The following is a 14,745-nucleotide window of genomic DNA, read 5'->3' on the forward strand; positions in this document are numbered from 1 at the left end:
TTTTTGGAAACTTTTAATATGTTGTTCTGTTGACCTCATCAAACAAACAAAGAAAAATCCCATAAAACGTTTTCTTGAAATATTTTTGGGGTCATGTGGCATATTGATCCTACTACTTGTGCAATTGTGCAATGTGTTTGAACACCACAAGAGGGGTGAAATGAGGGCTTGTTGAAGGCATGGAGGAAAGTAGTGCTGTAGGTATAAGGGGGATGGTCAATGAACCAAGTGTTTGTGAGTTAGACAGGTTTGGGAAGGAAACCTTGTGACGAGGACAAGTAATACTGTATATCATGATGAAGAAGACCATGTGGCGTTTTACTGACAGATAAATTAGGCAAATGAAGCATTTTAAAATGTTATCATAAGCTTTTAAAGTAAGAGTCAAATTAATTCATTTAGGAGGAATGTTAGCTCATCCGGAGGGTATTGAGAGAGAAAGACATAAAGAAAGCACCTAGGAGGGAATGCCCACTAGCTGAGGCCTGGCAAGTAGGCCAGACACTCACAGGACACAAATTCGACAATACACCGCAACAAGGTATGGTTAAAAATGTAAAATTAGAGAAAACAATGATCCAAGAATATGGTGAAAAACATGACGTGGAGTTTTGTAATACTAAGATACAGTGTAGATATGCGCACGGGAGTCACCCGGTGATGTGTAAGCATGGAAAACACCAATGGGTTTGTGTGGTTTCTTTTGCCTTGGATGGGGCACGGCTTTGTGAATACACGTGTGAGGCAACATGCCAATCTAATTGATTCCTCGCAAGGAGGAGTCCCGTAAAACTCCCGGTCTACCCCTTCCTTTTTATGATTACAATCCCACCCCCTCTGCTATCCCATCCAAAATCCACTATGTAACCCTCCATTCCTTTTGGGCAACATTCAGCCGACGGGGATTGGAGGGGAACATGTTAAAATTGTGTATGGAATGCCGTGGAAGGCCACATATGTACTCTCTACTCCAAAGGTGGATTATACAAGGGAAGCATTGGAGGGAGAGTGTTATTTATTTTTACTCCAATGAAGGGCGAACGCTTGAAATGTTAGCTGCACCTCTCTTCTCACGACGGTTATTATACTATTATGAGCTTTTAGTTGATAAAATCCATAATTTTAGAAGACTAACCGTTTTTAGCTCACCTGGACTTTAGTCTGGTGAGTTTATGTGATCAAGCAGTGTCCGTAGGTTAGTGAGTGAGCGAGTGAGTGAGTTAGTCAGTGAGTGAGTATGTAAACACTTCAGTCATTATCGCTTGAACCAAACACATGATTTTGATGAAACTTGGCCACAAGCTTCATATCTGATACTTAACGAAGGAGTATTGACCGCATCAAAATCTGTGCTCATTAAGGGGGTCTACAGGTGTGAGGGGGGGTTACCCCCCCAAAATAGGTATTTTCCCCCTTCTCCAAAACTACACACACGATTTTGATAAAACTCGACCACAACCTTCATCACTAGTGATGCACCAAAGTTTGTTCATGGCATTAAAAAAAGTCGGGGTCAAAGGGGGTCTTTGAGGGGTTTAAGTGACTATTGCTCCTGATCCAGGTGAGCTTCAGGACACACAGTCCTATTTTTCTTTATATTTCGAGAAAGAAGGCCAAGACATTGTGAGAATGTTGAGAATCTGAAGCAAGATGCATGTGGAGTGTGAAATACTAAGAAACAAATAAAAATGGTAAAACAAGAATTCAGAACTTGCATGTTGGTGTTGAAGGAGTAAAAGTGCATACTGTACAAGTGATAAAATTGACCTGAGATCACAACAGTCAGCTGAAGAATAGTGCAATCACAGAGACATCATAAGTACATCTGCACGCCCCTCCTCCTGTACCATCAGCAACATTGGTTTTACTATCGAAGTGCATTACTAGCCATTACCATCTACAGTAAAGCGATTTACTTGTCAAATACACTAAATTTTATCAAAAATAAGTTTCTGCTTGCTGAGCTAAACTCCGTTGCTGTCCCATCATGCTATGACACCTCCAGCTGTTGCTGTTTATCACCAATCGCGCCACTAAAGGGAGAATGGGCAGAGGGGAGGGGAGATATGGAGAAAATAGGGACAGAAAAGCAGGCGGGGTATGAGAGCTTGTGGAGAGGAGACAGCGAGGAAAGAGAAGACAACAGACAGACAGAGAGAGAGAGAGAGAGAGAGAGAGAGAGAGAGAGAGAGAGAGAGAGAGAGAGAGAGAGAGAGAGAGAGAGAGAGAGACAGAGACAGAGACAGAGACAGAGACAGAGACAGAGACAGAGACAGAGAGAGAGAGAGAGAGAGAGAGAGAGAGAGAGAGAGAGAGAGAGAGAGAGAGAGAGAGAGAGAGAGAGAGAGAGAGAGAGAGACAGAAACAGAGACAGAGACAGAGACAGAGACAGAGACAGAGAGAGAGAGAGAGACAGAGAGAGAGAGAGAGAGAGAGAGAGAGAGAGAGAGAGAGAGAGAGAGAGAGAGAGAGAGACAGAGACAGAGAGAGAGAGAGAGAGAGAGAGAGAGAGAGAGAGAGAGAGAGAGAGAGAGAGAGAGAGAGAGAGAGAGAGAGAGAGAGAGAGAGAGATACAGAGAGAGAGAGAGAGAGAGACAGAGACAGAGACAGAGACAGAGACAGAGACAGAGACAGAGACAGAGACAGAGACAGAGACAGAGACAGAGACAGAGACAGAGACAGAGACAGAGACAGAGACAGAGACAGAGACATGAGGATCACAGCAGAAAAGAGTGCAGGGTTGCATGTCTCATTTGGATTTCCTCAATGTTACTCTTTTGTGGTGTTGTGGTTGTGAGGTCAACAGTGCTAGAAATTGATCGACCGAGAGGAAGACAAAGAAAGAAAGAGGGTCATTGCAATATCATGATGTCACTGTTCCGAGTTCTGCTCACCTGCACCTGTTTTATCCTTCAGGTACGTTGGCAATTTCGGAGATAGGGGATTCTTGTGTGTACTCAAATACTCATCGTAAATATCAGTAATTATTTACACAAGTAAACTTAATAACTCAGGTGGAAATGTATTCGTAAAAATGCTCGCTCACTTATGTTGTCCTTTGGTATGATTAATGAGACTTGCCAGATTATACCTGTGGATCAGGCCAGGTGTAAAATTGCATGGAAGACAATTTGTCAAAAAATTTTTGTAGGTGTTCATCATTTTATTAATCTGCCCGGGTTAATGCCATTTTATTCCCTTCTACATTCCCTCACTTCAGCAGCTCAAAGTCAATGAGGGTTCAGATGTGGGGGTCAGTAGGAGTTGGGAGTGAAAAATGAGAAAGGGGAAAGAGGTTGACTGTGCAATGTGGAGAATGACTGATCCCATCAAGTCAGGCATCTGAAGACCTTCTGGAATGTTTTATTTTTTTTCCATGGGATATTTATACGATAATGCGCAGCATGGGCTGCAGGATGCAGCAGCTATGAGATAGAGCTGTGTAAGTTGACATTCCATGGTTTGAATCTCCTCTAATAATGAATGACTTGTTTTTCAGATTGGCGATTAATATAACATGCATACACTCCATAATGGCTACCTTTTACACATCAGCTGCTCATCGAGGTCAAACAAATGTTAGACAATCATCAGATGAAAATCAGTGCTTGGGCTTGAGAATAGTAGTACATGTGGCAGCCAATACTTGGTTGCCAGCCTGCTGCCCCCCTCCTCTTCTCCTCTCCTCTCCCACCCTCACTCCCTCCACCCCCCCCCCCCCGGGGAGTGAGATATCGTTAGCTCAGTGGTGCGGATCGGCCGCTGATGAGACGAGATGTTAGAAGTTAAATCTTACCGCAGGCTCAATGACAGTGTGGGAGGAGAAAAGAGGGGCGGGCTGCGAAAGGAGGAATTGGAGTGGGGGTATTGGACGAGGCTGAGACAAAAGTAGGAGTTCGTTCAAATGCATGTATGCAGTATTGAATACGTTTGTGTTTTGTATATCTGTAACACCATCGTTATAACATCAGCCCAATAACTTCATTTGAAGTGTAGCAGGTTGAAATCTGACTGTCTTGGATTGCAAATAAATTATAGCTGCAGTTTGGATCATGTGGAGCTCTGGATGTTCAGGCTCCAGATAACCCTTCAACATGAAAAAATCTATCTTCACAAAACTGCGTTAAATAAGCATATGTAGTATCATTTCTGTGAAATGGATTTAATTGTTTAATGTTCCCAACTTGGCCCATGAGGCAGCAATCCCAACTTGAAGTCCCAGATCCTGTTGATTTGTACAACTGTTAAGTCCTTATAATTCTTGTAAGAAAAAGAAAAGGCAAACAAAAGCAATCGGAGATTGCAGACCCTCGCCAGGACTTGTTTTGTGTGGCAAATAAATGGAAGGATGTACCGAATGAATTAAAGTAAGTGAAGGGTCAAAATGCTCCAGGTGTAAATGTGTAAAGGTCAAAGGTCTGAAGGTCTAAAGGTTGAAATGTGGAAAGGTCTGAAAAGGTCTAAGTGGATCGAAATGGTCTAAAGAGTCTTAAAAGGTGAAACGGGTCTAAAGAATGTAATTTAAGGTCTAAAGGGTTGAAATTGCGTCAAGGGATCCAAAGGGTCTTAAATTGTTTAAAAGGGGTTTACAGCATATTGAACAGTCTGAAAGGTGAAAAGGTCTAAAGGGTAGAAAGGAGTCGAAGGGTCTTCAGGTTTCTAAAGGGTCGAAGAGGACATAAAGGGTTTTTGATGTCTCGGGATTCTCAAGTGTTAACGGGGTCTATACCTGGAAAGGTGAATTTGTTTATAGCATGACAGTTGCTGAACCAGACCAGAACCGCACTCTGAGATAGGTCTATATGGGCTTAGGGGGTGAAATGGTCTGAGGCTCTCCAATGGTATTTGGCCTTAAAGGGTCTTAAAAGGTCTTGGGGGGTCTAAATGGTCTTAGAGGTCTTTTGGGTCCTTGAGATCTAAAGGGTCCTTTGGATCTATTGGGTCCATCGGGGTATTTTGGGTCGTTTGAGTCTTAGGAGTCTTCGTAGTCTTAATGGGTCTTGGGGTTGTAAAGGGTCCAAGGGGTTTCAGGGGTCTTAAAAGGTCCAATGTAATTCAATCACATACTCACGTTTTGTGTGGACAAACAAACAAGCAAACAAATCCAAATGCAATATCCTCTCCTCTGGCAAGGGTAAAATACATTGATGTCTCCTGATGTCCTTGTCCTGCATGTGAAATATGTACAAGAAATGGCTGCCCCCCAACCTCATCACGGAAAATAAAATACAATCTGCTGTTATGTTATTTATCCTTCTAATGAAACAACTTGGCAAAGATACACAATCAAATATCTGACATGGTTTGGGATGAAAAACAACAAAAACAAATAATGTGAACATGACTTCATTGACAAGGAAATAACAGAATGCCAGGATTATACTCAGCTGGAGAGAGAGAGAGAGAGAGAGAGAGAGAGAGAGAGAGAGAGAGAGAGAGAGAGAGAGAGAGAGAGAGAGAGAGAGAGAGAGAGAGAGAGAGAGAGAGAGAGAGAGACAGAGAGAGACAGAGAGAGACAGAGAGAGACAGAGAGAGACAGACAGAGAGAGAGAGAGAGAGAGAGAGAGAGAGAGAGAGATATATATATATATATATATATATATATATATATATATATATATATATATATATATATATATATATATATATATATTGAGATTCAGGAGTCGAAATGGAGGAGATCATCTGAAAATTTAGTTTAGAATTCCCTGGAGGTTCTACAAAGGGTGTGACGCAGAATTATTGGTTTATGTAGTCCGAGAAGTTTGAATGTCAGGTCAGGTTCGATCTGTGACCTGCTACAGGTACCATGTAAACCTGTACTAACCTGTTCCATGGTCGGGTTGTCGGCGACTAAACCGTCTCCCCCATCAGGTTTTCTGGTGAGGAGGGTGTTTGGATATGGACACCCAGCAGGATTAAAAACAAAACCTGTCAAAGGGCGGAGGAGCTCCTTGTGAGCCAACGGCCATCCATATCTAGTGCCCAACTGTGTCTGCGGACGTCCTCCTACAGTTGGGTCACTTCTTATTAGGAGGTTGGTGGCAGGATTTGCACTCCGGCCACCGTAAAACCCTTCATTCCGCAAAACGCAAAAACGCAAAAAAATCTGAAAACCCACTCCGTGGGAGTACCTCCTGTGCAGCTTCCCTTCGCAGGGCAGCTCACCGGATGACGGGATTGGGGCAAAGCCTTCGGGACCCCCAATCTTTGATAGGAGGGAAACCACGGGGTAACATCCCTGGGTCAGATTGCGGGAGCGTGTGTCGGAGTGGTGCTGAGGTGTCGTCCACCAGACGGCGGTCTCCTTGGGTTAACCTGAGGCGGTCCCTTCGGGTGGGTGCCTGGAATGTCCTATCCCTAAGAGAGGATGATCACCTGTCTCTGTTATCATCTGAGCTCAAGCGTTTGGACATCGGGATTGCAGCTCTCTCTGAGGTTCGGAGACCGGATTGCGGCGAGATAATGGTGGGTGGTTACACCTACTATTGGTCTGGTCGCTCTGATGGTTACCATACCCAAGGAGTTGCTGTAGCTGTGTCCAATAAGCTGACCCCAATGATAATTGAGGTAACACCGGTCAACGAGCGTATTATGAGATTAAGGATTCGTCACTCCTTAGGTGTCATTTCCCTGGTCTCTGTTTATGCTCCGACTGAGGCGAGTGATCTCACCGTGAAGGATGCATTCTACGCCACACTCGAGTCTGTGGTTGATCAGTGCCCCAGACGAGATACACTTCTAGTCTTGGGGGATTTCAATGCATCGACTGGAACTGATAGGGACGGTTATGAGGTGTGTGTTGGTCCCCATGGGTCAGGAACTATGAACCAGAATAGCACTAAGTTCCTTGACTTTGCAAGAAGTCATGGACTTAGGGTGGCTGGTTCATGGTTTCAGCGCCCACAAGCTCATCGCTGGACTTGGTATTCCAACGCTGGCGGTGTGGCAAAGGAGATTGACCATGTCCTCATTGACGGTCGTTGGAGGATGATCCAGAACTGCAGGGTCTACCGGAGTGCTCAGTTCCTCAATACTGACCACAGGCTTGTTGTAGCAACTCTAAAGCTGCACCTTAAATCCTGGAGAATGGTACCATCCCAGCCGAGGCTGGATGTTGCCAAGCTCAGGGATGAGAGAGTAGCTGAGGAGTTTGCGAACAGGCTGAGTGGACACTTGGGGGGTCTGGGTGCTTTGGGGGATCCTGAAGAGTTGTGGAGCGCCTTCAAGACCACCATCCTTGATGTTGCCGGTGGATGCCTTGGAGCTCACCGCAGGGCAAAGAAGAATTTTGTCTCTCAAGGGACACTGGATACCATTGACCGGAGTCGCAGGGCAAGGCTGAATGGCAGAGCTGAGCTGTTCAGGGAGCTGAGGCGTAAAACTGTACTTGCACTGAGGGTGGACAAGGAGGCCTATGTGCGAGGAATCTGTGAGGGGGTAGAGCATCACCTGTGGACAGGTGATTCTCGTCCCGCTTACAGGGGAATTCGCGCATTATGTTCATCCAAGCCCATCCCTCGGAGCACTGCAGTTCGAGCAGAGAGTGGTAGGCTCTTGACAGAGGAGTCTGAAGTGAAGCCCGCTGGGCCGATTACTTTGAGCAGTTGTACCAGGCTGATCCCCCAACTGTCGAGTTGGACGTCAAGGGTGTTACAATCCCTGTTGCTGACCCTCCAATCAACTGTGGTCCACCTACGCTTGTGGAAACACGGGCTGCGGTGAACCAGTTGAAACGGGGCAAAGCTCCAGGGATCTGTGGCATCCATGCCGAACTTCTCAAGGCTGGTGGAAATGCTGCACTCGTGTCGTTGCATGCAGTTTTGTGCTCTGCCTGGAACACAGGCATCATCCCAACTGACTGGAAGAGGGGCCTTGTTGTCCCTCTCTGGAAAGGGAAGGGTGATCGCCAAGACTGCAACAACTACCGAGGGGTGACGCTGCTCTCAGTGCCGGGCAAGGTCTTTGCTCGGATAATTCTCGATAGGGTTCGCCACCATCTGCTTGAGCACCAGCGTCCAGAGCAGTCAGGCTTTACACCAAAGAGGTCAACGATTGACCGTATCCTTGCACTTCGTGTCCTCACCGAACGCAGACGAGAGTTTCGGCAGGGGCTGCTTGCAGCCTATGTTGATCTCTGTAAAGCGTTTGATTCAGTGAATCGGGATGTCCTCTGGAGGATTCTTGGTCTTCGTGGGGTGCCACCAAAACTGATCGATCTGATGTCTGAACTCTACTCTGGTACTGAGAGTGCTGTGAAGTGTGGTGGTACCATCTCTGACTTATATCCAGTTGTTACTGGAGTTCGTCAGGGATGTGTACTTGCCCCCACACTTTTCAGCACTTGTATGGACTGGATTCTAGGGAGGATGTCGGAGAGATCAAGTTGCGGTGCGTCATTTGGGAATGTCAAGATCTCGGACCTTGACTTTGCGGATGATGCAGTCATCTTTGCGGAGACTTTAGACATCCTCTTGGGGGCCCTCGAGGTGCTGAATGAGGAGTCGGAGCCGTTGGGATTACGGGTTTCTTGGGTCAAAACTACGATCCAGGCTTTCAGTGACATCTTGGATGCTGCTGTCCTGTCTGTGTGTTTGTGGTGAGGATGTTGAGGTCGTGGAGAGATTCACTTACCTTGGCAGTGATATTCATGTCTCTGCTGGCTGTGAGTCAGAGGTCAATAGACGTCTGGCTCGGGCCTGGGGAGTCATGGATTCACTGGATCATGGGGTGTGGCGCTGCCGGTACCTGTGCGGGAGGACGAAAGTCCGAGTCTTCAGGTCCTTGGTACTTCCAGTCTTGCTCTATGGGTGCGAGACTTGGACTCTGACCAAGGATCTGAGACGGAGACTTAATTCCTTTGGTACCAGGTCTCTTCGGAGAATCCTTGGCTATCGCTGGTCGGATTTTGTGTCCAACGAGCGGTTGCTGAGAGAGACTCGGATGAGATTTGTTACCTGCATAGTCCGTGAGCATCAGTTGCGGCTGTATGGACATGTGGCTCGTTTTCCTGACTCTGATCCTGCTCACCAGATTCTCTCAGCGAGGGAGTCTCATGAGTGGAGGAGGCCAGTTGGTCGACCACGTGCCTCATGGTTGCAACAGGTTGACCATCATCTCAAGGAGATGGGGATGGGCCTGGCATCTGCCTGGGGGATGGCCAGACGGAGGTCCCTGGAGTACCGGCGGAAAGTGGACGCAGCGACGTGCTGTTCTGGCACATGCTCCCATACCTGACCTGACCTGAAGTTTGAAATGGGGAAGTGGTCATCGTCATGCGAGGAGTAAACCGAAGATGACTGTTCACATGAGACATGCGAACAACCTAGAAAGGTGAATTTGTTTATAGCATGGGAGTTGCTGAACCAGACCAGGACCGCACTCTGAGATAGCAAGTTGTGCTATCTATCAGACCAGCCCACTTGCTACCAGCAGTTTTAGGCAGGAATTAGTGATTTGTTCCAGGGGTCAGGGATAACTCACCTGATCATCTTCACAAAAGACTTTCAACTAACAGCCAGTGCTGTCAGACGGATCTTTCGGCAGTAAGAAAGCGTTATCTTACCTGGTTGGATGATTGGGAAAAGCGGGAAGCGATAACATAAGAGTTGGGCAGTATTAATGGTGACTGATTCATCTTGCATTACTAGTGGTAAAGGTCAGACAGCACAGATTAATTGGCCGGAGAAGTATCAAGCACAGCATTTCAAGTCAACATTGGCCAAAAGGTCAACATGGGGCGAATTTCTAAAATTGTCAATTTCCAACCGATTGACTTGAAATTTGAATTTTCAGATCAAGTCAATGAATTCAACAACCAACTATTTTTGAAGTCAACATAGACTTGGTTTGTAAAATTAATAGATAGGGGAAAAAAACATATATATATATATATATATATATATATATATATATATATATATATATATATATATATATATATATATATATATATCACTATATCTCAAAAAGTTGTGGATGAGTTATGACAAAACAAGGTGGATGAGTTGAATAGGTGACAAGAACAAGCGGATTGGATTTTCGTTCGGATCCAGCTCATCAGTGGGACAGAAAACGTAAACTGTTCCACCTGGCAGAGGTATGCACTGTTCCACCTGGTAGAGGTATGCACTTACCTCCAGACTGAATTACAGTGGTTACCGAGTGCCATTCTACTTTGTGCTGTTTTGCCAAGTTGTCCCTATGATTGATTTTTCATTTGTTTGTTTGTCTGTGCCCTCACCTCCAGCCCAAACTGCTCACCCGATCATTCTGAAAATTTTGGAGATTAATGTCACCGACCCTGCGACGGTCACGCATTGGAGATTCGGTCAACTAACAGCTTGGTCAACCAAAAGGTTTCTTTGGTACCTTTTCTTTGGTAAAATTTATTTGGTCTACATCGGTCAAAAGGCCAATTTGAGCCAAATTTTCTAAAATCCTCAAATTTAATCCGATTGACTTGAAATTTGAACAGGATTTGCATATCAGGACAATGAATTCAACCACCTATTACTTTTGAGGTTGACTCAGGTCAAAAGGTCAACATAGGCCATAAGGTCAACCCAACATAGGCCAAATTTTTTAATTGTTTCTAAAATTGTCAATTTTCATCCAATTGACTTGAAATTTGAAGACCATTTGCAAATCAGTTGGCTGAATTCAACCACCTACTAATTTTGAGGTAAACAGGCCAAAAGGCCAATTTGAGCCAATTTTTCTAAAATCCTCAATTTTCATGTGATTGACTTGAAATTTGAAGACCATTTGCAAATCAGTTGGCTGAATTCAACCACCTACTAATTTTGAGGTAAACAGGCCAAAAAGCCAATTTGAGCCAATTTTTCTAAAATCCTCAATTTTCATGTGATTGACTTGAAATTTGAAGACCATTTGCAGATCAGCTAACTGAATTTAAGTACCAATTATTTTGAGGTTAACATAGGTCAAAAGGCCAACACAAACCTGATTTCTAAAATTGATAGGGCCAAAAACTTTGAAAAAAAAAATATATATATATATATGTATATATGTATATCTAATCACTATATCTAAAATTGTTGTGGATGAGTTGGTTAGGTGACAAGAAGCGGATTAGATTTTGGTTCAGATCCAGCATATCAGTGGGATTCAAAATGTGAACTGTTCAACATGGCAGAGGTATGCGCTCTACCGAGTGCCGTTTTACTTTGTGCTGTTTTGCCAAGAGTCGCTCTGAGTGATTTTTCATTTCAGGTCAGGTATGGGAGCATGTGCCAGAACAGCTCGTCGCTGCGTCCACTTTCCGCCAGTACTCCAGGGGCCTCCGTCTGGCCATCCCCCAGGCAGATGCCAGGCCCATCCCCATCTCCTTGAGATGATGGTCAACCTGCTGCAACTACGAGGCACGTGGTCGGCCCACTGGCCTCCCCCACTCATGAGACTCCCTCTCTGAGAGAATCTGGTGAGCAGGATCAGCGTCAGGAAAACGAGCCACATGTCCATACAGCCGCAACTGACGCTCACGGACTATGCAGGTAACAAATCTCATCCGAGTCTCTCTCAGCAACCGCTCGTTGGACACAAAATCCGACCAGCGATAGCCAAGGATTCTCCGAAGAGACTTGGTACCAAAGGAATTAAGTCTCCGTCTCAGATCCTTGGTCAGAGTCCAAGTCTCGCATCCATAGAGCAAGACTGGAAGTACCAAGGACCTGAAGACTCAGACTTTCGTCCTCCCGCACAGGTACCGGCAGCGCCACACCCCATGACCCAGTGAATCCATGACTCCCCAGGCCCGACCCAGACATCTATTGACCTCTGACTCGCAGCCAGCAGAGACATGAATATCACTGCCAAGGTAAGTGAATCTCTCCACGACCTCAACATCCTCACCACAAACAGACACAGACAGGACAGAAAGCCTGACTGCTCTGGACGCTGGTGCTCAAGCAGATGGTGGCGAACCCTATCAAGAATTATCCGAGCAAAGACCTTGCCCAGCACTGAGAGCAGCGTCACCCCTCGGTAGTTGTTGCAGTCTTGGCGATCACCCTTCCCTTTCCAGAGAGGGACAACAAGGCCCTTCTTCCAGTCAGTTGGGATGATGCCTGTGTTCCAGGCAGAGCACAAAACTGCATGCAACAACATGAGTGCAGCATTTCCACCAGCCTTGAGAAGTTCTGCATGGATGCCACAGATCCCTGGAGCTTTGCCCCGTTTCAACTGGTTCACTGCAGCCCGTGTTTCCACAAGCGAAGGTGGACCACAGTTGATTCGAGGGTCAGCAACAGGGATTGTAACACCCTTGACGTCCAACTCGGCAGCTGGGGGACCAGCCTGGTATAACCGCTCAAAGTAACCGGCCCAGCGGGCCTTCACTTCAGACTCCTCTGTCAAGAGCCTACCACTCTCTGCTCGAACTGCAGTGCTCCGAGGGATGGGCTTGGATGAACGTAATGCGCGAATTCCCCTGTAAGCAGGATGAGAATCACCTGTCCACAGGTGATGCTCTACCCCCTCACAGATTCCTCGCACATAGGCCTTCTTGTCCACCCTCAGTGCACGTACAGTTTTACGCCTCAGCTCCCTGAACAGCTCAACTCTGCCATTCAGCCTGGCCCTGCGATCGAGTGTGGCGTAGAATGCATCCTTCACGGTGAGATCACTTGCCTCAGTCGGAGCATAAACAGAGACCAGGGAAATGACACCTAAGGAATGACGAATCCTTAATCTCATAATACGCTCGTTGACCGGTGTTACCTCAATTATCATTGGGGTCAGCTTATTGGACACAGCTACAGCAACTCCTTGGGTATGGTAACCATCAGAGCGACCAGACCAATAGTAGGTGTAACCACCCACCATTATCTCGCCGCAATCCGGTCTCCGAACCTCAGAGAGAGCTGCAATCCCGATGTCCAAACGCTTGAGCTCAGATGATAACAGAGACAGGTGATCATCCTCTCTTAGGGATAGGACATTCCAGGCACCCACCCGGAGGGACCGCCTCAGATTAACCCAAGGAGACCGCCGTCTGGTGGACGACACCTCAGCACCACTCCGACAAACTCTCCCGCAATCTGACCCAGGGATGTTACCCTGTGGTTTCCCTCCTATCATCAAAGATTGGGGGTCCCGAAGGCTTTGCCCCAATCCCGTCATCCGGTGAGCTTCCTTGCGAAGGGAAGCTGCACAGGAGGTACTCCCACGGAGTGGGTTTTCAGATTTTTTTGCGTTTTTGCGTTTTGCGGAATGAAGGGTTTTACGGTGGCCGGAGTGCAAATCCTGCCACCAACCTCCTAATAAGAAGTGACCCAACTGCACGAGGACGTCCGCAGACACAGTTGGGCACTAGATATGGATGGCCGTTGGCTCACAAGGAGCTCCTCCGCCCTTTGACAGGTTTTGTTTTTAATCCTGCTGGGTGTCCATATCCAAACACCCTCCTCACCAGAAAACCTGGTGGGGGAGACGGTTTAGTCGCCGACAACCCGACCATGGAACAGGTTCGTACAGGTTTACATGGTACCTGTAGCAGGTTACAGATCGAACCTGACCTGACAGACAACCCGACCATGGAACAGGTTAGTACAGGTTTACATGGTACCTGTAGCAGGTCACAGATCGAACCTGACCTGACAGACAGAACCTGACCTGACCTGACATTTTTCATTTGTAACTTACGAAATCTAAAGATTTCGTCAGTATATTGATGACTTCCGGTTCGGTTTGTTTGTTTGTTTGTAGGCATGATAACTCGAGAACGGAAGAAGCTACCAATGTCAAATTACACCACGTGATTCAGGAGGGGGGTGGCGAGCGCTGATTAGATTTTGGTCAAAGTCGGTCAAAGGTCAAGGTCACAGTGAGGTCAAACATAATTCCGTAAATTCATGTGGAGAAATGGAGATTTTTGCTTCGCTCGACGTTACGAGTTCGTTTTAACTTCAATTTTAATTTTGTCTTCGGTTTTTGCGATCGCTTAGGACGCTTAAAACTCGGTTGTCGAAATTCTGGTAAAAATCTGATGTTTTGGAGATGTTTTAAGATTGTATAAAAAATATTTCACTCGCGCGTCACGGGTCGTCACGTGGTGCAGTGCACTTGAGCGGAGGCGTCGTTGATCACGGAAAGGTTTTCCGTGTGCGCGCTGACGGTGTTTTCGATAAAGATGGTGTTTAAAAGTAATTTTTTATCCCAATAAAGGTTATCGTCGCATGCCTGACTCGCTAAGCCGTTGGATTATGGAAAGATTGTTGGTGGATGGCCGAATATTACGGTTTTGTGACTTTGATAAAATAATATAAAATAATTGCGTGGAGAAATGGAGATTTTTGCTTAGGTCGACGTTACGATTTTTGATGGTTTGGTACAGAATCATCGTAGAAACTTCTGGTTTGCGTCGCTACCTTCTCTAGAGACAGCTTTTATTTGACAAGGTCAGAGGTCAAGTTGACGATTTCGTAAGTACCAGTTTATGACTGCTTGTTTGTTACTTGGCAAAAAAAAGAAGTTTTGACAAGTATGTGAATTGCCTCCATTTGTTTTCTTGTTTATTCGTTTGTTACTTGGTGAAAAAAATAGATTTTTTTTTTTTTGCCAAGTATGTTGGTCTGTCGTGTTTGTCTGTGTTTGTTTGTCTGTGTTTGTCACACGATTTTTGGCCACAGTTTTCAAGCAATCGTTTTGAATTTTTTTGCATGTGTACGCGATTGGCCAAGCCTGGCAATTCTAAATTTTGGTGAAGATCCGAATCCAACTCCG

General features: G+C 45.9%; 1 protein-coding gene across 5 annotated transcripts in view; it reads left to right on the forward strand.

Annotated features, from left to right (window-relative positions):
* Positions 1-2,427: 2,427 nt before the first annotated feature.
* LOC147019985 (cadherin-15-like) overlaps positions 2,428-14,745 on the forward strand; it is a 74,097-nt gene continuing 61,779 nt past the window's right edge. The window contains exon 1 of one of the 5 annotated variants that reach the window (XM_085894885.1): positions 2,428-2,916. In XM_085894885.1, the coding sequence (XP_085751011.1) occupies positions 2,767-2,916 (150 nt within the window). In that variant the 5' untranslated portion in view covers positions 2,428-2,766. The remainder of the gene's footprint in view (positions 2,917-14,745) is intronic. The other 4 variants (XM_085894887.1, XM_085894888.1, XM_085894884.1 and 1 more) reach the window with 4 other exon arrangements.

The sequence above is a fragment of the Eptatretus burgeri genome, chromosome 9 (genome assembly GCF_056783735.1).
Source record: "Eptatretus burgeri isolate ZD-2024b chromosome 9, Ebu_testis_v1, whole genome shotgun sequence".
In the NCBI taxonomy this organism is placed as follows: domain Eukaryota; kingdom Metazoa; phylum Chordata; class Myxini; order Myxiniformes; family Myxinidae; genus Eptatretus; species Eptatretus burgeri.